At 33.9% G+C, this 23,622-nt stretch overlaps 1 protein-coding gene and 1 pseudogene across 2 annotated transcripts; one reads left to right on the top strand and one right to left on the bottom strand.

Moving 5' to 3' along the window:
- Nucleotides 1–2,015: 2,015 nt before the first annotated feature.
- LOC104784272 (uncharacterized) lies at nt 2,016–9,020 on the bottom strand. The gene is made up of 16 exons (XM_087510989.1): nt 8,328–9,020; nt 7,256–7,431; nt 7,006–7,147; nt 6,828–6,880; nt 6,480–6,623; nt 6,283–6,387; nt 6,072–6,197; nt 5,645–5,842; nt 5,306–5,412; nt 5,055–5,217; nt 4,870–4,935; nt 4,238–4,331; nt 3,769–3,881; nt 3,430–3,500; nt 2,869–3,022; nt 2,016–2,618 (listed from the first exon to the last, which is right to left on the bottom strand). Exons 1-16 carry the CDS (start codon nt 8,665–8,667, stop codon nt 2,214–2,216), a joined length of 2,457 nt encoding a protein of 818 aa, XP_087367115.1. The 5' UTR covers nt 8,668–9,020; the 3' UTR covers nt 2,016–2,213.
- Nucleotides 9,021–12,147: 3,127 nt separating this feature from the next.
- Nucleotides 12,148–15,087, top strand: LOC104782370 (serine/threonine-protein kinase-like protein CCR2 pseudogene; annotated as a pseudogene). The gene has a single exon (XR_015597248.1). The product of XR_015597248.1 is annotated as a serine/threonine-protein kinase-like protein CCR2 pseudogene (transcript).
- Nucleotides 15,088–23,622: the final 8,535 nt, after the last annotated feature.

Raw genomic sequence — 23,622 nt, 5'->3', positions numbered from 1 at the left:
GCATGATATTAAACAATACATGAAAACCGTATACACATCATATAAGTCGACTTCATTTGTGCAAGCCTGTCCCCAACGTATGTTATCATACCATTATACCCAAAAAGAAAAGATGTTATAGTAGCGTTTTTGTTAGTGCCATAGAAAAAATTTAGAGCTTTTTGTACAGTGTGATATTGATTAGGTGAGATTGATTTAGATAGATGACTCAAGATAGTTTGGTGTTTCTCCGGTATCTTATACACAGAGAAGCGATCTACAATCTTCAAAGCAAAAGCTGATTAGCTATGTAATAATATAAATCATTGTGTGTCGTTAAGCAAAAGCTGATTAGATCATGTGGTTCATGATTGTTGTCGTCTATGATCTTTATTACGATGGTCAATTTTTAACGGACGCACCACAAGATTGACTTTAATTGTAAAAAAAAAAAACATTTTCTGTTTTCTATTTATCATTAGGTAAAACGGAGTTTTAAAACGTTATATGAAACAAATTATACTTTACAACTTTAGCATTCAAATCTTTTTCCTGCAATTTCTAGAAAAAGAAAAAAAATTTTGACAAACTAGTTAAAAGAAAATGGAAGCTGTGATGAAGCATGAATTAAGGGGTTATGACTTAAGGGTGAAAAGGAGATGTAGTAGTAGTGCACGTGTGACCCCAAAACCTCATCATCATTATTAATCGCACAAGGAGGGGAGTATTGTAAATCAAATGTTTTCATCATACTACTCTCATCATAGCTTCTTTTTTCTTCCCATCTTATTCTATTTTGAGTATTTCAAATCTACGGAATTCTTATAAAAAAAATGTAAATACCTGCAAAAAAGGTATACTAGAAGGCTTTATTCTACCAATTATAAACGTACTAATATCTTTCAAAAAAATAATATTTTATATTAATATCACATTATATAGTTATTAAATATATAATAATTACTTCAATTTATGGATTTTTAAGAAATTTATTTACATAATTTATAATTTTCTGATTTGTGTTTTTTATTTGTTTATAATTAGGAAAAAAAAATCTCCGTGGTATTGACAATTAGAGAAGCTTTTCCAAAATAAAGAAAACAAATTGTTGGATCAGTTTAAACTTAGAAATTGGGTTTGAATATAAATTAGACTCATTAACAAAGAAAAAAGAAAAAAAAAACAAAATTGGTATAGTGAAGATACACTGCTAAACCAAATCCCATAACCCAATACGGTTTATGGAATCCAGACATCCAGTTTTGCATAAATGCAAATCCAAACATCAATACCGTCTGGAAACTCAGAAACAGACTTGGAAAGCTTCTCAAGTTTAATAACGATCCACTTCGACAGTTTCACAAGTTGCGTAAAGATCCACTTAACAAACTCAGAGACAGAGTTCCACAGCTTACCAAAAGTCGTAGAGATCCAATTAACCGCAACAACAACGAATGCTTTTCTTCTTGAACAAAAGGATACATGGATCAAAGGATGATAAACAAAAGGATACATGGATCAAAGAATGCTCTTCTTGTTGAACAATCAAGAGAAAAACAACTAGGTAAAATAGATCTATATAATTGGAACGATATTTGCATTAAAAGCCGATCTGGTTATACTTAACCATAATTTTGTAAAATCATGATCCACATGGATCAAAGGATGATAAACAAAAGGATACATGTCACAAATGTTTTATTCAAAATCATATCGATCTTTAAGAAAATCAAAATACATGTATCCTTTCTTTGTTTATCATAATTTTGTAAAATCATGATCCACATGGATCAAAGGATGATAAACAAAAGGATACATGGATCAAAGAATGCTCTTCTTTCTTTGTTTTTTCCTTTTTTTCTGTAATGATTTTTGCTTCTAGTTCCAAGATCGAAACGTTTATGATATATTATATCATCATACTAGTAAACAGATTTTTCATCTAGTTAACTTATAATGCCCCACTTGCATTTTTTTAGGTTCTAAAGCAGGGAAAGGGTTGCTACAAATGGTGGAGAGCATTCTATTATGTGTTCTTGAAGCAAAGAAAAGGATTTTTAACATTATGCATCGGAAGATATGATTGTCTGATAGTATTAGATATGGAACAACTCTATACACTAAAATCTTTAGTCATTCTATGGAATCTGTCTCCCCCTTCCTAAGGAACCCTTTGTTTGGGTCTTGACAAGAATATACATTAGATGCTCTGGTCATGTGTCACTGTGAGATGTTCAGGTACGAAGTGCGACTGGAGCAGACATAGATAAGTAGTTGATGTAACCTTCAGAGACTGAGATCACAAACCGATGACAAGCAAGAGCAGTAGTGGTGAGAGACATGACAAAGGAAGTCCAGCATAATCTGAGCATCAAGACTCGGTCACTTTTTGCAGATTCCAGTATCTTTCTTAGTATCACTCTAACACGTTTGTCGCTGATTAGAATCTTGAAGTCTTGGACTGTAATGTTGATTCCTGAAGATGCTGGTGGGTCTGGAAGAGAAACGAATTTAAGGGATTGAACTCTGAGGATTCCGACCATCCATTGGTACATGGTATTTGCAATCGTAGTGCAAAGTTTCTGGCGGATGACATGTGCCTCTCTTGAAATAAATGTCTGGATCAGTGAAGTTCCGTTCTGTTTATCAAAGCAGAGAACCATACCAAGTTTTATTATTTGAAGATCAATTTCCTCAGATTAAAGATAATTCGACTCAAAACCACAAATTAAAGCCAACATAGGGAAATATCATCACTTATAACAACAGATATGATGATCATAACGAGAAAAGAACTTATACCCTGTTTAAGTTGTTAAAGACTAATCTATGAGGCCAGAGAACTGGCAAAAGGATGGGAATAATAGCATTAAGAATGTAGAAACTAACCGCAGCCATCAAGAGTCTTCTAAGAACCACACCGTTTTCGGATGCCAAAAGTCTCAAGACCGAACTTACATTGTCAGCATCTTTGTCCGTTAGATTGGAACTACTATCATCAGAAGTTTCATCCCTTGATAACGTTACCAGTGACGATTGTTTCCTAGAGAAAGTATAAAACAATTTCTTATACAGAGACGTAGAATACAAGATAGTGAACTATAAAGAGGAAATAAATACGACAGGAGTTGCAAGTAAAGATCATTCAATATTTCAATATCTAATCATTAGCAGTCAAAGCTACTTTAGATGCCTATTACTTGCTCTCTGTTGTGAGCCATGTGACTGCTTGTAACTAAATTGCAGTCACACAATTCGGAAATATATTGATCTAATTCTTCTGTAATTTAACGATGGTTCTCTGTTGCTGACCTCAAGAAAGTACTTAAAACTTAGAAGAGACCCTGGGGCACAAAGTTCTCATCTTTGCCATATTACCTAGCAACCCCCACTTTATCCAGCAGAGCTATAAGATAACTAGACATAATTCAAACATCTAATTCACTATACCTTGTAGAACTTTTACTCAGGAAAAGGGCAACCCTCTCCCATCGGAATTCCTTCTTTCGGTTAAGGACTGCCTACATATACCATCAGAAGTTAATTAGTTTATCCAGTCTACCTAAGAGATATAATCTTTCTCTTTCACATTGAACGAATGAATGCACAATGAAAATCAATTAGTGCAAATTCCAAAAATGATTCATAACTGAATTCCCAGATGTACTAGAACTGATATAAAAAGTATTCTCTGCAATTTAGCTTTATGGACGTGAAATAAAAAATTTCCATCTTATTTTGCTGTGAAATCTAAAAAGTCACTTAATAGCATTAGAAACTGAGTAATACCGAATGAAGAATTTTCGTTGTTGCGGCTGAATTTTCCGTGATGAGTTTTTGAACCACAAAAGGGTATGCAGCCTCAAATGTCTTAAAATTTGGATCTCCAGCTGCAGCCAGACCTGGTAAGACATGAATAGAACGCTGATAACTATTTTAACGGAACTAGGATATAAGCCAACAAAAAGAATGATACAAAATGCCAAGTAATGGAAACAAATTAAATTATATGAAGTCATCCATGATAATCTAACATCAATTCCTGGATAGAATTCATTGTTTATCTATCACAGCCATATAACAAACAGGCACCACGTTAAAAAAAATATAAGTTAACGATGACCATACATAATACACGATCCATGCAGATGCAGATACCAGCTCAAAAGGCGAAAGTTCTCCGAATACTCAATACATGCTTTTAATGGTATTCTATTTGATCAATCAAACAATGAATCAAGGATTCAATCACAAGTACCTTCCAAGCAAGCAAGAGAACGGAGGACAAGTGTGAAGTATGGTGGCATGCGTAGCTGATACTTCAGGGCCACTTTGACTATTTTACTAAGCACCTTGAAAATTAGAAAGATGGGAAGAAAAATTAGCGAATCCAATAGTACGCATTCAGAAGATAAAAGTATAACAATTGTAGATCGGTTGCATTCTCCCATCCCATGTACGAGCTACAAGATAAAATCTGCTAAAACATATGAGTGCAGAAGGATCTTCCTACCATCCTAGCAATTTAAAGTACCTAGGAACAAGGATACTAACACAGAGAAGAATGTAAAAGAACTGCAAGAAAGAAAAACTCTTCTAATCAGGTATACTGCTATAGTTAAAGGTCAAAAATATAAACATATTTGCCTCTCTAATGGAGACGAAATTTATGACCTATTCCTGTAAGTTCTGGCATTCAGGTTCTGCTACTTACCCTAACATTGTTCGTTGAGCTAAAGAGCCCTCCACATTCCGAACTCTTAGATAATCTTAGTCCTTCTTGTTAGGGTAGGCTTATAAAGAACTAGGGTGTCTTTGGGGTAGATATTCCACGTAAATATGTTTTTGTCAATGAAGTTGCACTAACAGTTTTTGAAATACATGTCTCACCTTGGTGAACTCGATATCAGGAATCCCGTTTTTAAGTTCAACCTCTCCCAATGCATATTCCAGATCCTGTAATTATTTTCAAGAATCATAAGATATGAGGATAGCAACTTCTTCAGCATTTTTCAGCTATACTCTTATTTAAAATACACTACAGTATTTGAGCTACAAGGGAATTATTTACTTACCATAGTAAAACGACGGGTATTAATGCCCGGCGTGATGATATCCATATCAATCAACGCTTCAACAAGTAACGCCCAATCGCTATTCACAATATGAACAATTGATGCAAGCATGGCAAGCTGATGTTTTTTTTGCATCCGACAAACTAAACCGAAGTCCAAAAACCTTGCATAAAAAACATGGTTATCAAATCAAGATCATCTTGCCACAGTCAGATTTTGTTGAGTAATACTGAAGGATGGTCAAAAGATACCCTATTTGTCTTGAGGTTGTGTAACGGAGATTTCCAGGATGTGGATCTGCATGCAAAATACCGGTATCAAGGAGTTGGACTAGAGTTGCCTCTATCCCTTTGTTCACCTACAATGAAAATTAAAAAGAAAATCTAAGCCACTCGAACATCATATATTCAAGCAAAATGACACATGCAGTTCAATACAAACAACTGAAGGCATATGCAAGATTAGTTATACTTTTTTCACTGAGTCAATTAGGCAATGTCATAAACAAACAGTTACACGCCTTTACTAATAAACATTAAAATAGAATATCGGGAGGTTATATCATTACTATAAAGCATACGTTAACCTACCAGATCAAGTAGACGCCTTCTAGCTTCAGATTTTTGTTTCTCATTACTCTGAAGGTCATGATCAGAGTCACTAGAAGATATTGAGAGTAAATCGGTTGGGCTTTCGCCAACCATCCATTCCATGGTCAAGACTCTTTTGCGCGTTAGATGTTGATAAACTTTTGGAACCCGGATATAGGAAAATCGTGCGTGGGCTTCCTTCAAGAAACGAAGTACACAAAAACAAAAACAAAAAGTAAATAAGGAAAAAAATAGATACTAGCAAGAATGGGAGCACATTACAGCATCTGGAATTTAATTGCACAAACTAGATAAAGCACAAGTTAAGCCATGGACCGACAATGAGTACATCATACTTAAACGGAACAAAATCAACTTCTCTATCAGAAGAAGCAGAAAGCATTAATTTCTGTAAAATTTCCAGTACCCGAAATTCAGAGGCATTGGCAGCCTCTAAATTAAAGTCCAATTCTCCAGCCAAACCCTTTCCAAGCTCATCAGCATATACACGAATGTCATTTTCTCTTTTTGCTATCTTTCTCAGTACACCTAACTGCAACAATTCAAAGAAATATCATATAACTATGACATGATTCAAGCAGATAGATTTGACATTACTTAGTAGATTTCACACTAACCCCAAGTCGCAGAATGTAAACGTCACGTAGCACTGCATGTCTTAGATCAGGACGCTGAACTTTCACTGCAACATCTGAACCATCAAGAGTCCTTCCTCGGTAGACCTAAAAAATAGCATATCAAGTATTAGGCTTGCATCCTACTTGTTGATTCATATGATGATTACTTCTTGAAAGATAAAAACCAGAGTAAATACCTGACCAAAGGATGCTGCTGCTACAGTTTCTTGAGAAAACTGGCTGAAGAATGATTCGACAGGACCACCTAATTCCTCTTCAATGATTTTTACAGCCTCAGGCCAGGGAAAGGGAGGGATTTGGTCATGCAGTTCAGATAGTTCCTGCAGTATCAAATCATAACCAAGTTAAAAACATAAAAACGATATTAGTTAGACAGCTGCATTTCTAAACCAAATGCATGCAGAACAGAGAAAACCCCATGGAAACATGAACTTGCAAGACATTACATTAACCCTACAAAGTTATACAATTGACAATAAGAAGCTAAAAGATTAAGACATGCGCAAACATAACTTCTATCTGACCTTGGAGATTTCGGTCCCAATGATATCTGGCCTGGTGGAAAGCGATTGACCAACTGGACAAGAAGAAGAGAGGGAACTATCATTTGCAACAGAGCATAGTACGTAATATATGGCTCTAAATGTAAATGGTGACTGATGTATAGTTTCATACTTCAAAATAATAGGCAAATAGCCAGACCTTTAATAAAAGTGGGGCCCAAACGAAGCATGGTTTCTTTCAACACCATCCCAAAATTCTTCTCTGAAGCTTCTAAATCTTTGCCTTTGTCAGAAGCTGATGTTCGTAATCTGATGGCAGCAATCATGAACGCAGAAAATACCTATACATTACAATCAATTAAAATCACTTCCACCATATACGTTGCTCAAGAAAAGCAAGAATTTTCATGTGTGTTGTTGATATATCAACCAAAACTTTTAACAGATACCTCCAGAAGTCTTAAGGCAACGACATGCGGCCTGCAATTAAAGTAATCTGCAACAGCTTGCGAATCATAAACTTCAGGAAGTGGTCTTGACCACATCTTAGAAAGACAGTAAAAGTAACCAGCATATGCCTCCAAAGCTTTGACATCAGCCATGAACAAGTCCACCCCAGAGAGCCCTACCAAACCATTGGAACTGCATCAGCAAATGATCACCACTAACAGTAATTAAGATAAACAAGACGAATACATGAGGAAGGGGCCATAGATAATAGGAACCAATAATTACAGGAATGATGTTAGCTATAAAAGCTAATTTCAGTCACTCTTCAAAGACAAAGAGAATTGCTCATAAGAACAACACAAGAACACAAGTTTCTTAACAATATTTTCTTCATCTCCTCTTAGTTGTCTAGCGATGTCTTTATATAATACCATGAAGCAAATAAACTAACTACTAAATCTACCACTAAGAAACGTACGTGGAGAGGTGGGTGATACAATCCCACTAATATACTGTAGGAGAAATAACAAAGCAATAACGAAACCACATCTATTTTCTCTCTTTAACCTAGTTGACACCGGTTCACTTCGGTTATGTGCTTATCAAATGACCTCGACAGCCTTTCAGTTTAATAAACATTACTACAGATGAGTAGGCTGATTACTTCAATGATGATAATGAGATTGTAGGCAGTCTCAAAAACTGACAGTGAAACCAAAGTAAATTAGCCTATTCTATACAAAGAAAGCTGTACACACTGATGCCTTCATACATTTGTCTGTCTGTTGTTATATTCCTATAACATTTGCTCCAATCTACAGGAATACCATTAGATCAAGCGCAGTAAGAATTTTGGTCGGAAAATCCAATCTACTCGTTTATCAGACAAGCATTCATCTTAATCACTGATAGTAATCGACTTCCCCTGAGACTCCAACCTAAAACTCTCAACTTTATAATCACAGTCACAACCATTGCATCATAAGACTACTATCTCGATCAATGCAATAAACAGGTCAGAAGAACTAAGATATCTATCAAAGCATTGTTCCGAAAATCGAAGAACCATACCTGAGTATGAAGGTTGAGGCCAAGCTTGTTTCTCCGAATTAGTAGAAGCACGATGATCCTCAAGATGCCGAAGCCAAAACAACTCCTCAGCGGATTTGGTCACTTCCGGTACACGGAAAGCTTCGTTCGCCCACCGGAGTCCGATTCCGATTTTGTTCTTCAGGAAATCAAAGTCACTGCGTACGACATCGGTGAAGTGTCCGAGACCTACGGACACAGGTGGTATAGCTCTTCTCTGTTTCAATCGCCTCAATTCAGCAACGGCGAAAGGTGATCGAGACGAGCGTCGAACTGGCGTGGGTATAGTTGAACAAGACGGCGATTGAGATACCGATGCCATGTTTGATCGGAGAAAAACGAGTTTTAGTTAGAATTGTGAAATCGATGAGACATCAGAGAGTTATCGGAGCGGAGGAGATGGTGATAGTGAGAGTGCCGTCGTCCCCTAAAGCTTTTACGACTGACTTTGTTTTTTTTGTTTTTTTTTCCAGTTTCAATATTTTTGTGGCGGAGAGGAGTGATCCACGTCAGCGTGATAAGGTTTTACCGATTTGGTAAAACAAAAAACCAAACGGTAAGAAAATCACAGTATAGAGTTAGAGTATCACCGACGCGGTAGTATCGGCCCAATATTTTTAACAAATATAAAACGAATCACAAATCGAATAAAATCGACTTAAATCAATTAAACCTACTCAAGTACTCATAATCGCGAACCAAAATACTCGTATGTTTTTTTATTAAACTTGTAAATGTTCTTTTATTTTTCTCAATTAATCACAAAATCTGAAAATCCTAACTAGCAGCTAGTCCAAACAGACAAAATTATAATACGGACTTTGATGTGATCTATGTTGGACATTCACAAACATGACAAATCGAAAAAATATTCTATCGCCTTTGTTGTTAATAGTAGTCTATGTCGTAAACTGTTTATCGTTTATCGAAGTAAAAATATAGTATGAATATATATATAGACAACATATTCTATAAATTTTTTAATTATCTGAGCAAATATAAAGGTTCACGGTCTGGTCTGCAATATGCATGAAACAATGACTTCTACAGACTGCAATCTGCGGTATGTTTACCCTACAAAACCTACGATTCTTCTAACTCGTCCCGTGACGACCGGACACAAACCCACCGATGTGTGAAATCAACTGTTAAATATTCCTAATAATAGAGAATTTTTATTTGTGTTTTAGTGATTTAATTAGTAGAGATATTTTTTAATGAAAAATGTGTAAGGACAACCTGTAATTCAATGATGACAAGAAAAAATAAGATCGACAAGTGGCTGTATATGTGTATTATATCAAATTTTTATGAATGTGTCGATGTAAACGTATATGAGTTTGGAGTAAAAGACAGAGAAGACAGTATCTACTTGACCCACTTAACACAAGCCGATGTTCTCTCCCTTCCAAACACTGTGTTTTCTTTTTCAAGCTTTGCCCTAATTAAATCTGGTGTGATCCTTTGTGCGAGAGATCTTCTCTTCGATTATGATTATCCCAACACTTGATTTTCTTTAATTCTTTAATTCAATGTTCACATGGTATTACGTAGTTTCTAGTTGGAGTTTAATGTACAGAATATCCTTGATTAAACACATAATCGGAGACTTGACGTTGCATTATTAATTAAGTTTTTTTAATCCGAGTCTGAACAGTGACCACGTTTGGTGCGTTTCACGGTAAATTCGGAACTCACCAACATTGTTATTCTATTCACAAAAGTTGTGGTTGATATCTTTACTAAATTACTATATAGTATACTAAACCATTTTATGAATTGAAATTTGAAAATGTGGATAAATGCACTTCAGGCAACGTATTTGTATATTTTAGAAGTGTTGACCAGTATAGTAATGTGGGTATTGTGAATTTATTATGAACATGTTGAGTAATATTCTGGTTATCTTGCCACTAGCTAGCTAGTAATGTTTTAGGTTTCTCATATCAATATTCTTTTATAATGCATAAATTGTTTAAGAAACTAATGTGATCTAGTGGTTAAAGAATTCACTATTTAAATTGAAGAATGAGAATTCGAGTCTTTGCATAGATATATATATATATAGGGGAAATGAGATACTACTACTATACTACATTGATGTTGACAACAAGAAATTGGTATCATGGAATGATATTATAATTAACGGCACTGTTTAAGCTAATATCACGTGGCGAAGGGCATGCATGTGCTTTTCGAACTTATGATTAATGCAAAGTCAACTATTAACCCCTTTGACCGTACTCTAATTGCACGACACCACTTCTATTTCTTTTTTCTAAATCTAAATTGTCTTGGTTTGCTAAAGAAACCCAAGTTTTTTTAGTCTCGCTTGTTGTAAGTTTTTTAGAACGAAATTTTTATAAAATCAAGCTTCTAACTATTTAATTACTTGTACTTCGCATGGACAAAAAAGTTAACGTATAATTATGTACTGTTACGAGTTAACTGAAAAATTATCATACTACATGCGTCATGCGATTTACGTGCTGTAATGTGACTCATTTAAAATATATATTTCGTACATGGTTAGTCAATTTGACTTGTATCAAAATTTCTTATACGATGACTAAATACTTTGGAAATAAAATAAAATTTACATGGATAGCCAATTTTGCATAAATGCAAATCCAAACATCAATACCATCTGAACAAAAGCTTTTAAAATGTCAATCATGAGGAAACTTTTGATAATTTTTGATTTATAAGAGAGTGCTCCCTATCCCTGGTTAGCCGAATAAGGTTCGACATCAACAATCCCTCAGCAAAAACACACACGAAGGCCAAAACAAACTAGCAATGGAAAGAGCGAGGTAGTTTACTAAAATGCCTCCTAGCAGCTGCTATCTTCCAGGATAAGACAAAGCCAAGCGGAAGACTACTCCACAGAACAATAAACGCAACAAAGAGGGTTCTCGTTGTTATAATAATTTAAGATATTGTTGCAAATCATGACATTGCAACAAAATTGAGACACGTTTATTTTGGTGCTGCTTAGACGTTGCAAAATTGCATTTGTTGCAACATATGTTGCAAAGTTTACAATGAACTGATTTATTGCTAGATATGTCGTATTAATGCAACATTACTATCATAATAAATTTATCGCATAATTATGACGCACATTTACAACTCTAAATTGTTGGAACTTATTACCACATTTAACATATAACAAATAGCATTACAATTTTCCAACTAATTATTTTGCTGCAAATGTTATTTATACAGCAAAAGAGTGGTGTAATTACGACGTTTTAATACAACCATAAATTATCATAAATAAAAGGTATGTACAATATGAAACAAATATAAAATGACACTAAAAATTATTTTGCATAAATTAGTATAAATGATAGCAAAAAATATAATAATTATATTTATATTTATTTTGAATTGCAATTATAAAATAAAATTAATTTTATAAAAATATAAATATGTTTATTTGTATAAATGGGAAATAAATTACATTGTTCAAATTTGTTTTTTTTTCATTTTTTTTCCCAGTTTCAATATTTTGTGGCGGAGAGGAGTGATCCACGTCAGCGTGATAAGGTACTACTTATATTCATCTCCATATCTACCAAAAAAAAAAAAAAAAATATTCATCTCCATATTTTTATTGACAGAACAATTAATTTTGCGCTATTATCCTACTATATTAATTATCATACTGTGTTTAGGCACTTTAGAGTTTAGGCTATATATCTAACGTAATCTATCAAAAAATAATAAATTACAGTTAATTGATGGGGTTACTGTTTTTGGGTATATATATATAAAATAACTATTTTTATGCATCGTCGTCATTTCCAATGACATAGACACAGAGCTGATCCTCACACAGTTAACTGTCCGTACAGAAACTAGTTAGGAAGTTATAAAATTTTCTTGGATTGGTAAGTTCGATCAACCTGACCAAGTTGTTTAACTTGATTGTCTCTCTCCAATGAACCTTCTTCGCCCAGCAGACATAAACAGCTCACTTCCATTATTATTTCATATTTTTTATTCTTTTTTTTGTTTTTAAAGACAAAACCAAAGAACTCTGTATTCAATAACATGTCTACTCAGATCGATTCTTCCACAATCATCATCATCTCACCACCACAACATTCATCATCAAACACATTAACACCAAAAAAATGCAACCCAATTCCCACATCTTCTTCGTCTTCTTCATCATCTCATCATCACTCATCATCATTACTGTTACTGGGTATGGCTCAACGGGCACAATCGCCGCAGCTTTTGGCGAAAACGGATTCTTCTGCGCCATTGACGCTAGCGGGAAGCAAGAAGTCATCTGTTGGGACAGAGGTAACACTAACCGATCACTAAACCGGTCCCCTAGTGAAATCTCCGGTTATTCTCCTCCCATGACTTCTCTCTCAGGTGGTGAAGGTTTTCTCTGCGCCATTACGTCGAACACTTCGCGTGCGTTTTGCTGGAACCTTCAAGATCCTTCTGAGAATCTCGTTCCTCGAGCTTTTCAGTATAATTCTTACTCTCAGATCGCTTCTGGTAACAACCATGTTTGTGCTATTAGTGGATTGTACTATTCAGGTCCTGATTATGGTCCTGTTCATTGCTGGGAGTATAGTGATAGCACCAATTTCACATCTGGTCTTCTTTGGAACTCTTCTTTTCATAGTCCTTACATAGATAGTCTCATGTTTCGTAAGATTGTTTCTGGAGATGGGTTTACTTGTGGTGTTACTAAAGATGGAGACTTGGTTTGTTGGGGACCTAAATCAAACGGTTTAGGTTTCTCCAATAATGAAGAGTTCGAGGTTTTGGCTTCTGGGAGAAAATCTGTTTGTGGTGTCTCTAAAGATTCAGGTCAACTCCAATGCTTTGGTGATGAAACAGAGTTTGGTACGTTACCGAACCGGCCTCGGTTTATAGCTCTTTCAGCTGGTGCTAATCATTATTGTGGTATACGTGAGGATGATCATGGAGTTGAGTGTTGGGGAAGAAACCTAACATCATCATCATCAGCTCCTAATACTTCTGGTTTTGTGGCGATTTCGTCTTCGGATTCAACAACTTGTGGTGTTAGAGAGCTTGATTTGGTTCTTGATTGTTGGAGAGTTCATGATTCTTCGAAACCTGATTATAGTCCTCCTCTGGAGTTATGCAGCCCCGGGGTGTGTTCACCTCGCGGTAATTGTGGTGATGGCTCGTTTGCTTTCAACGCAAGTATCTTGAAAGAGTCTGAGCTCACTAGCTTGTGCTCGTTTCATAACCTAAATATATGTTTACGCTGTGGAATCAGTTGCTTGGAAGGCTATTTCCCTTCGAGCACTTGTAATCCAAACGCGGACAGAGTCTGTACTCCTTGTTCGCTATGTCAGAACAGTTCTTGTTACGGTATCTGTAAGATGCGAGCTGCGAAATCGAAGACGCACGAGCAGAAAGAGCAGAGAGAGGTAAGGAGATTGGTGATTATTATAGGATGCTCTGTTTTAGGTTTCTTGGTGATGTTGATTGGTTTGTCTTTCATTCCAAAGATGACAAAAGGTAGTAAAAGAGATGATGAAGAGAGAAGCAAATTGACTTGTTGTTTCTGTTTCGATAAAAACTCTGTCGAAGCTGATCCTGATCCCGCTCCTCAGTCGGTTAATCTACCAACCGCTGTATCTCTCGGCGAAACTAAACTCTTCCGTCTCTCGGAGCTTAAAGACGCGACTCACGGGTTTAAAGAATTCAACGAGCTTGGAAGAGGTAGCTTCGGGTTTGTCTACAAAGCTGTTTTGTCTGATGGGATACATGTTGCGGTCAAGAGAGCAAACGCTGCAACGATCATTCACTCTAACAACCGAGGTTTTGAGTCCGAGCTAGAGATTCTTTGCAAAATCAGACACAACAATATTGTGAATTTGTTAGGTTACTGCTCGGAGATGGGGGAACGGCTTTTGGTTTATGAGTACATGCCGCACGGTACACTCCATGATCATCTCCATGGAGATCTTTCGCAATTGGATTGGAGCATGAGACTGAAGATCATGTTGCAATCTGCAAGAGGACTTGATTACTTACACAACGAAGTAGATCCTCCTATAATCCACAGAGATGTGAAAACGTCGAACATCTTGTTGGACGGTGAAATGTGTGCAAGAATAGCGGATTTTGGATTGGTAAGCTCGAACGAAAGGGATTCAAGCAATAGTGATAGAGAAGGTGATGTGTATGACTTTGGTATTGTGCTTCTTGAGATACTAAGCGGGCGGAAAGCTATCGATAGAGAGTCTGATCCTCCCGGGATTGCGGAATGGGCGGTTCCTTTGATCAGAAAAGGGAAAGCAGCTGCGATTATCGATAGGAACATTGGTTTGCCAAGGAATGTAGAGCCTTTGCTTAAATTGGCTGAACTAGCTGAGCTTGCTGTGAGGGAAAATCCCAACGAAAGACCTAATATCAGAAATCTTTTGAGTTTTCTTGATCTCATAGTCAAGTCTGGACTCACTTTTTAAAATTTGCTATAGCCTCTCAAAATGTGAGTCGCGTCTGCCATTAGCCAAATTCCTACATTCGTAGGAGCCGGGACTCGATCCCGGGTGTGATGGTGCCTTCTACAAATGGACTTACCTCCTGCCACTGCACTAAGGTCACTTCACACCAATATTTCTTTTTATAAAGTCCAAAAAAAAAAGTTTTGTCAAATCATTTCTTTTATTTATCAGTAAATCTTAAAATGCAAATTTAATTATTTAACTGTTAAAAAAAGGTATTCATTCATTCATTTTCATCCTTGTTATTACCTTTCTTAAAATAACGTCGTCTGTGTTCTGTACTTGGTTAACAGATGTTCACGTGCAATCCAGAACTGATGGAATTAGCTCAAATTTGAGCCGGTTAAGTTTATCGAACATAAGACATAGAAAATAACTAAGACTTAACCAAACCGGAGAGCAATTTTGGTTAGACTGATTTACCAAGTTACAAACTCAGGGGAAATTGCGCAAAAAACTAATAATATCAGTCTATATGTATGTAGCAATTTGACCTAATTTTTTTTTTTTTTTTTATAGAAATTAAGATCGATGTAAAATCAAAAGATAAAAATAATAACTGTCAGCAAATATAAACAAAAGACAGTTATTTTACCAATTCGGTTTAGTGATTGTGTTTTGTATTTTAGATGAAAAACACGCAGACCCGTCTTAGAATACCTAAGTAGAGATACACACAATAACTTGAATTTCACAAGTGCTATAAATTAGATGTTTGTTTTGCAGTTTTCCCCACAAACTTTCTATATATTTCACCCTATCTACATTAAAATTCCAAAGATCAGTACCTACCAAAATCGTCTCTTCTTCTCTACCAAAATCTCAAAGCCTTTAAGCCATGTGTTTTGTCTAAAGAAAACCAAAACACAATCTTTAAGTGTTAGAATAGATCAATTTTAAAATAATTTGAGTTTTGAAGAATACCACATATATATGTTGACGAAGTTTATCTTTTTTAGCTTTCCCTAAACATTGGACCAGACCAGTATTACATCCCAAGTTTTTCTTTTGGTCGCTTTTCTTTAAACATGGACCGAACCACACTATACCGCTTGACATCTCTACATGTTAGTTAGTATATGATTTAAACATACGGAAACAATGGAGGGAATAAGTTAATAACCACACTAAGAGGTAGAATCTGTCTTATATGTAAAACACACACACACACATATGATATGTGACATATCACATCACATATATCGATAACGGCCTAAGTATAATTTAGAAATCGAATTAAACAAAGAATTGATTGAAAAAAAAGTGGAATGAGGCGTGGCCCTCGGTTGTTGAGAATTCTTTGTTGACCTACTTTGACTGATATTATTAGAAAAATACATTTCATCATTCTCTAATACCCAATCACAAGAGTTATAGGGACTAGTGTGGTCCATCCCCTTATCATTTTTATAACACACATTTTCTTTAATGATTAATTACAACAAATATTCATTTGTTGGATGATATAAAAAAAAAAAAAAAGTTGATTCCCAAAGCAAAGAAAACATTATTTCTTTCTATTTTTTCTTTCATCATTACCTTACCACCCATGGTTCTACTTCTATTATAGTCCCAATGTCCAACTTCAAATATTAGCATATAAGAAAATGATACATCTTATATTTTAAAACTGAGAGTAAAACGAATGATTTATTCAAATGATGTGATATGCTACGAGTCTGTAATATACGACTGTTGACTATCTAGCGAAATCAAATAATTGAGACTCAAAAGAAGTTTGGTATACGTACGTGTAGGTTTTATAATGTGGGTTTCTTACTTATGTTTGTTTCTGACTTATAGTCTTATCTTCCATATAACATAAGCTATATCTTAAGAATTTAGCCATAAATAAATTTAGAACCTTTATAAACCATGATATAAGTTTCTATACTAAATATAGGAATATATAGTGTATTTTCTACTATGTATTGAAGCAAAAATTGTTTAAATACATGAAATTCATGAAATTCAAATGTTTATCATACAATTTGAATTTTTTTATATGTAACTATCTTATTTTGTCTTTTATTTTCAATAATCATAAAGATTTAAAATTTGACACGTAAATGTTTTAATATTAGATTTAAAACCTCTCAAATTTAAAATATGAATGGTTGTGTTATAACTTATAATAGATGAACTAGCTCCGTACTTTTTAACATGACAAGAATCACAACACCACCTAATACTTATTTTCTTATAGTTAAAACATTTCTCTTCGCTTCCATGAATGAAGTATGTTTATAGACATTGCTATAATATTATTAGAAAACATAAGTTTTTTTTATAAAAACATCTCCAACCCATTTCTATATTTGCTTTTTAACTCTATTTTAGAGTAAAATCTGTTCTAACCCATGTCTATTTTTACCTCTATAATAGAGATCTCTATTTTTTCCTTTATAATAGAGTTGAACTTTTTTATTTATAAAATAGTCTTTGAACTTTTAACATTTTTATATTTATGATCAAAATAATTAAAATATATATTTAAATAGTCTAATTCCTATGTTTTATTATTTTAAATGATGCAATGTATTTCTTTTAATAAATGTGATATTTAAATAATATTTATGAGTATTAAAATTTTAAATAATATCATAATTTTATGAAAGTTTCATAAAATAAATGGGTTAGTTTGCAAATTTTATTAGTAAAAGGTATTAATAGTAAAATAAAAAAAGAATCTCTACAGAATATTCTTTTTTAGAAGAAAAATAGAATTATTCATTGGAGTAAAAGTCACCTCTATTATAGAGTTTTTCTATTTTAGAAGTAAAAATAGGAAAAACCATTCGAGATCCTCTAAGGACAAGAAAAAAAAAGTGAAAAGGATAAAAATAAAAAGTTGAGGCTATACATTGTCATGTGTGTTTGTGTCAACAGTCTCACGCGTGGTTGGATGGATGCTTGGAATAATTACAGGCACCGCAGGCTCACCCTTTCCTAGGGTTTCTCCAATTTAATAACATTTCAATTTTCTTAACTATTTTTCCTCAGATGTAATATTATAACAACAAGAATATCATAAGGCTAGTACTTAATAGCTACGAGTTACATAGTAATAGACTTTTTTTAACATCTTAAAAGCTATACATTTTATTAATTCAATTCAATTATATAACTAATATTTGTATTATTATATTCAGTTTACATTCGTAAAATTAGGAAATAAAACATTAATTTCGCATAGGCAATATAAACATTTATCTTTGCAAAACGAAAACAAATCTCAAAGCATCCATCTTATAAAACTATATATACATATTAACCATTGTCACACAAAAAAGAAGTGTCTAACGAATTAATAGTGTAATTTTTTATGGGTCAAACTAATGAAGTGTCATAACTAAAATTAAGTGTCATAGTATTCAAGTAGTCAAGTGTAAATAACGTCGAGACTAACGGCTAGGACTTGATATTATATAATGGCGTACATCTGAATTGTCTTGTTGCTTAGTATATTGGTAATTCACTTTCACTACTTCAAGAAAATTTTAGTTATTGTTCTTTTTTATTTTTAGTGGTAATTAGCAATATTATTACAAAGGTAAACAATATTTCGGGACGAAAGAATTTAGAATACTTAAGTGACAATAAACATATTTTCATAAGTACATATAGACTACAAAAATAGCTAGTCTATGTCAAATAAAATCTTAAACATTCTTGGAATTATATATCTATAAGCATGATAGTCTATATTTTTATTACAAAACTATGATATGTGGCATTTTCAATGTAAGACCAACAAAACCAGATGCAATTATTGCAATACCTCACGAAAACAAAGTACGAAATGTGTGGTAAGGCAACTTCGTGCATGTGTAACTGTAAACAAATGTGTGAAACCAAAATGTAATAAGCACCACTAGGTTTATAAGATACAAGGGTAGTTCACAAGTTATATATACAAACAGATTCATAGAATCGATATGATTGAAAAGATACAAAAGCTATCTGAACCGTACGGGAATGTAATAATTAGCTATCGATATAATCAACCATTTCCATTTAAAAAATAAAACAAAATGCCAAACTGATGTGAACACAGAAGAAATCCTCGTAAGACGTGTTGTGATATGACAAACATGTGTACTGGTAAAATACGAATTGAAAGAACGGAATCTGATGGTCACCAACAAATATCTATCAAAGGAATATATATGGAAATTACAAGACGAAGCCATATGATGGAATAGTGATGTACCTCTAATCTTGTACACATGATGAGGCAATGAATAGAGAGACTTCTACAAGCTCAACACAATTCAATAGATACCATAACATAATTACAAAAATCTGTATATATATATATATATATGTATGAGGATATGCATGGCTCCTCATACGCCATCCACGGAGGTCATCGATACTCGATGGGCTAAGCGTATGGCATACAGGGAGCCAGGCATACATATATAATACATCTACCTATGTATATGCGTCATGACGACGTATACATGTTATGTATGGAAACTAATTACCTAAAACAGATGTCTAATTCTATTTTGAAGTAATGCTCTTTCCACCTGGACATGCATGAACAGATATACGCAATAAATAAGGAGGAATAGAAACTATCTATAGCATGGATTGTGATTTGCATGTACGAGAATGGAATTGAAGATCTCTCTTTTCTTTGTTATCTCTCTCTCTCTCTTCTGGAGGGATTGGGTTGGTGTTCTTGAAGCCTTAAATGACGATTTGTTGAAAGACAAAAAAAAGAAGATGAGAATCGACAGACAAAATATGGAGGTGAGATTGGGGATCCAGAGAGAGAGAGAGAGAGAGATTGAAGGTGATTGTGAAAGGAGGAGAAATGGTTTATATAAAACAATTAAGGGTGGGATGAGAGAGAGATACATATGTGTATATACATGTGTATGTAGACAAGGGGTAAGCAAATTAAAGGAGAGATGTTTGGGTCAAAAAGAAAAAATAAAACATGATAAATGAAAATGAAAAAGAGGAGCAAAGGGAAAAAGAAAGACCCACAAGAAACCCTAAGGAAAGGGGCACAAAGAAGGGAAAGGCAAAGGCTAAAGTTAGGGCATATGTATTTATTTTTGGTTAATTTGTTTAGTCTTTTGAGAGTGAAACAAGGATTGCCTTGTGGGGTTGCTTTTGCATCTCAGCCTCTCACACACCCACTAAATATAGACATCCATGACAACATCCATCTATCATCATCACACATGCATGAGATCAGATGATGATGCATCATCATATGGATTGGTGGTGGGTATGATTAAGTGAGGAGCTAGGAAGGATATTTTCACAGGACATAATTAAAGAAGAGGAGAGAGAAAAATATAAGAACCCTAAAAGAGGAGAGAGTGTGTTTGAAATCTCCTTTTCTGAGTCTGGTGGTCTTAAAAAAGCTAAAGGTTGCTTTTCTCTTCTCTGAAGCTCATTTTGTCTGCAAGTGCTTGGATACACATGGATTCCTCTATCTCCTCCACCTTTTTCCCAATCCATTTTTTATTATTATCATTTCAATTCCGCATATATTCTTTTTATTTTATTAATTATCTCTTTCATATACTGTTATATATATATATGTGTGTGTGTGCATATAAAGGCTATTATTAACCGAAAATTATGGCACACCTCATATCTATTGTCTACTGTAGTAATGTAACAACAAACTATGAAAAGAAAGAGCACGACCCATAACCTTACAACTAATTAATCGTACTATTCATCGAGAGGACATTGGCTTTAAGAAAGTATAGAGAGAAATGAAGTAATTGTTTAAACTTTTAAACTAAGATTCTCTCTTTGACTCATCTGTTTAGACTGAGGAACAATCCATAGTGTTAGCTACCTAATCCTTGCTGTACTTTTGTCTACCCACCGATTATCACATGTCTTTATAAATTTATATGCATGCGCAAGCACTCTAATATAATAGTGTATATTTTCATATTTGTTGTGTGTTTCTATGTGAGTTGTACGTAGATTTATTCGCTCATACGCATCTATGGAATGAATAATGGTAAGTTTGTGGACCATCTGCATCGGGTGTGTTCTGTGAATCTATTTTCTCAAATATTTTGGTTTTAGCAAATAAATTTGCATCCATGTTACAAGTCAAGTCCTAGTGTGGACATCACTCTAAAATCTTGGGAATTACATCAGATATTATTTATACGTACCACAAAAATGTTCTTCTTGATTTTTTTTTCCTTATTTTTCAGTTATCAATAACTAAACCGTGGCTTATTACTATGATTTTTTATATATAGTAAACACATTTAATCATGTTCAGATCACAATTCACAAAAAAAAAAAAAAAAAAATTATAACCTTCGTGGAACACTTCCAAATATTGTATATATATATATATATATATATATATATATATATATATATATATATATCGCATTTCATGTATTGCTTGCGGCCGGTGACAGGTTGCTTTACGTGCGTCAATTAATTATGACATCAACGTTTGGAATAAACACGCTTATGTATATTATCAACCTAAATGATAGGACTTACTATTCGAAGTTAAAAAAAAGTAACAATGTTTAATTATAAAGATCAGCAGCATCGGAAGTGTTCATATGACAGGACTTGACTATCCGTGACGATTGTTTTAGATGTTACAGTATGTGTAGATAGTGTGAAGGTATAGTTTGGTGGTCCACGCATGGATTAGAATGTCTCCAAACATACGATGCTGTTAATTAATATTTTGGTGCAGGATCAATAATAATCACTCCAAACAAGTTAGGTGCCAACTAATTAATCAATCCACACACCCTATATATTTCTGTTAATATAATTTTTAATTGAAGTCCTAAATAGTTTTGTTTTGAGATTATATAGAAAACTAAACTTTATTCAAACTTAGTTTATTCTTTTCTACCTAAATTATTATTCAAACTAAATATTACATCTAGACCTAGTTGATCGATTTTTCCGAAACTTGCAAGCATCTCTTCTTAACAACTCGAGTTTAGGCCATATCCTAAGTTTTTTATTTTTCGATTTTTTTATTTTTTTTTTACTTTTTGAATCCTCTTCTCCAGCTTGTTGTTTAGGAAAAGATAATCCATCCTGTTGAAATTGCTACTTGAAGAAACACAACTTTAATTTTTTTGGTTAATGAAACACAACTTTAATTAGTTTATGAAAATGCTAATTTTCTTTCTATTTTACTGATCGTAATTGTAAGTGTTTTTTCTTCTTCTAAATATTCACAGTTTTTTCGTTTGAAATCACCTAAATATTTCAATTTTCGGGTTAGAATTTTAGATTTGTTCGAATAAATAATCAGAGTTAAACATCTTTAGTTAAACTTGATAATAACCCATTAACCAAGCAGAACAGGTGGATTGAACTCGTCTAGCCAATAGATATAACTATAAGCGTAGGAGGAGTCTAATGGTCAGACCACTTCAGTAGATTAATATTAATTAATTCATCTCCAGATTATTAAAAGGGATCCATTATTAAAAACAAGAGTAGACGAAATAGTTGAAATTCGATTTCAGGACCCTACTAGCTCAGGCTTTAGCTTATTTGACACCTTTGACCTTTTGTTGGCCCATGAGGCCATGACCATATTTTATTGTCGACAACCCATGACCATATACATACGTCTGTGTTTGTTATTCAGCACTCGTTTGTGTCGTCGAACGGACCTATAATGCGACTCTCTTTTCGAGTTAACAAAGAAAATGTTTTTACTCTCGGCCACTTTCATTTTTCAACGATTCATCCTTCTTTAGGCTTTCAACTGGTGTATAAGTTAGGTGGTTTTTAAATAAGAATTATTGTTCGCTGAAAGATATTCGGACTCATTCTACATACATATCGTATGAAACTATATATTAGTATCACTTCAAAAATACTAGTAAAATGGGTATTCCGAGTCACGCTTTGCATAATTCGAGTATAGTTCACCATTTAAGAATATGAACTTGCAATACTAGTGGGTAATATTCTTTATGATGTCAAACAGTTTGTGGTCTAAAACAACAACAAAACGTTTCAAAAATAGGTAAAGCTCATCAGTAAAGAATACAATCCGAGGTTTTTATGAATAGTTGTGACTCGAATTAGGCGTTTTGGGAACATCTTTAACGCAACGTAAGTCAATTCTCCCACTGCAACGGAATATAATGAACGAAGAAGTAACTAAGTTTTTTGTTTTTGTTTTGGTAAAGCTTTTTAACTAAGTTAGTAAGTTATGATATTGAAAATATATATTTTTTTAAAAAACGTCATCTATCATGGAAATGGGTCCAATTCAAACACATTTAGTTTATGAAGTTGGTCATATTTTCTACCAGTTTGTGATTGTCCAACTTCTTAGCTGACAAAAATTAGAAGAAGTCTAAGATTCATTTTTTTTTGTGTGCATCGAAATATATGAGTTATTATTAGTCGACAATATTCCCACAGACTATGTATAACACATGAAGGGGTTAAAATTCATTATTCCCAAAAGTAAAAGTTGATCTTGTAATTATATTAGTAATTGGAGGACTTGTTTGATGTTTAAAAAAGAAATTAAGTTAACACGCACGCACGTTTCCGACCAAAGTACGTCGTCGTAAGTTATTATTATTAACTTGTTGTCTTTTTTTTTTTTTTTTTTCTTTCTTCTTCTAGAATACAAAAGTAAACAAACGATAAATTACCTACCATTCCAAATCGTGCGAGGTAAGAAGTAGACACGTGCGAGAGATGACGTGGACAGAGAGGACGTGTGGACCTTATCATCGTCGTCTTCTTCCTTCCTTATT

Source organism: Camelina sativa, chromosome 4, assembly GCF_030686135.1.
Source record: "Camelina sativa cultivar CO46 ecotype springtype chromosome 4, ASM3068613v1".
NCBI classification, from domain to species: Eukaryota; Viridiplantae; Streptophyta; class Magnoliopsida; order Brassicales; family Brassicaceae; genus Camelina; species Camelina sativa.
Note: the sequence above shows the minus strand (reverse complement) of the source record. Positions and strands in the feature narration are given on the sequence as shown.

Bases quoted from the DNA above. Each gene is read 5' to 3' on its own strand.
- LOC104784272 (XM_087510989.1), bottom strand. From the start codon at position 8,667: ATGGCATCGGTATCTCAATCGCCGTCTTGTTCAACTATACCCACGCCA. The intron at 6,881-7,005 runs GTCTGGCTATTT...CTTCTTGTCCAG, and splicing joins GGGCCCCACTTTTATTAAAG to TTGGTCAATCGCTTTCCACC. The intron at 6,388-6,479 runs GTATTTACTCTG...GCTATTTTTTAG, and splicing joins CAGCAGCATCCTTTGGTCAG to GTCTACCGAGGAAGGACTCT.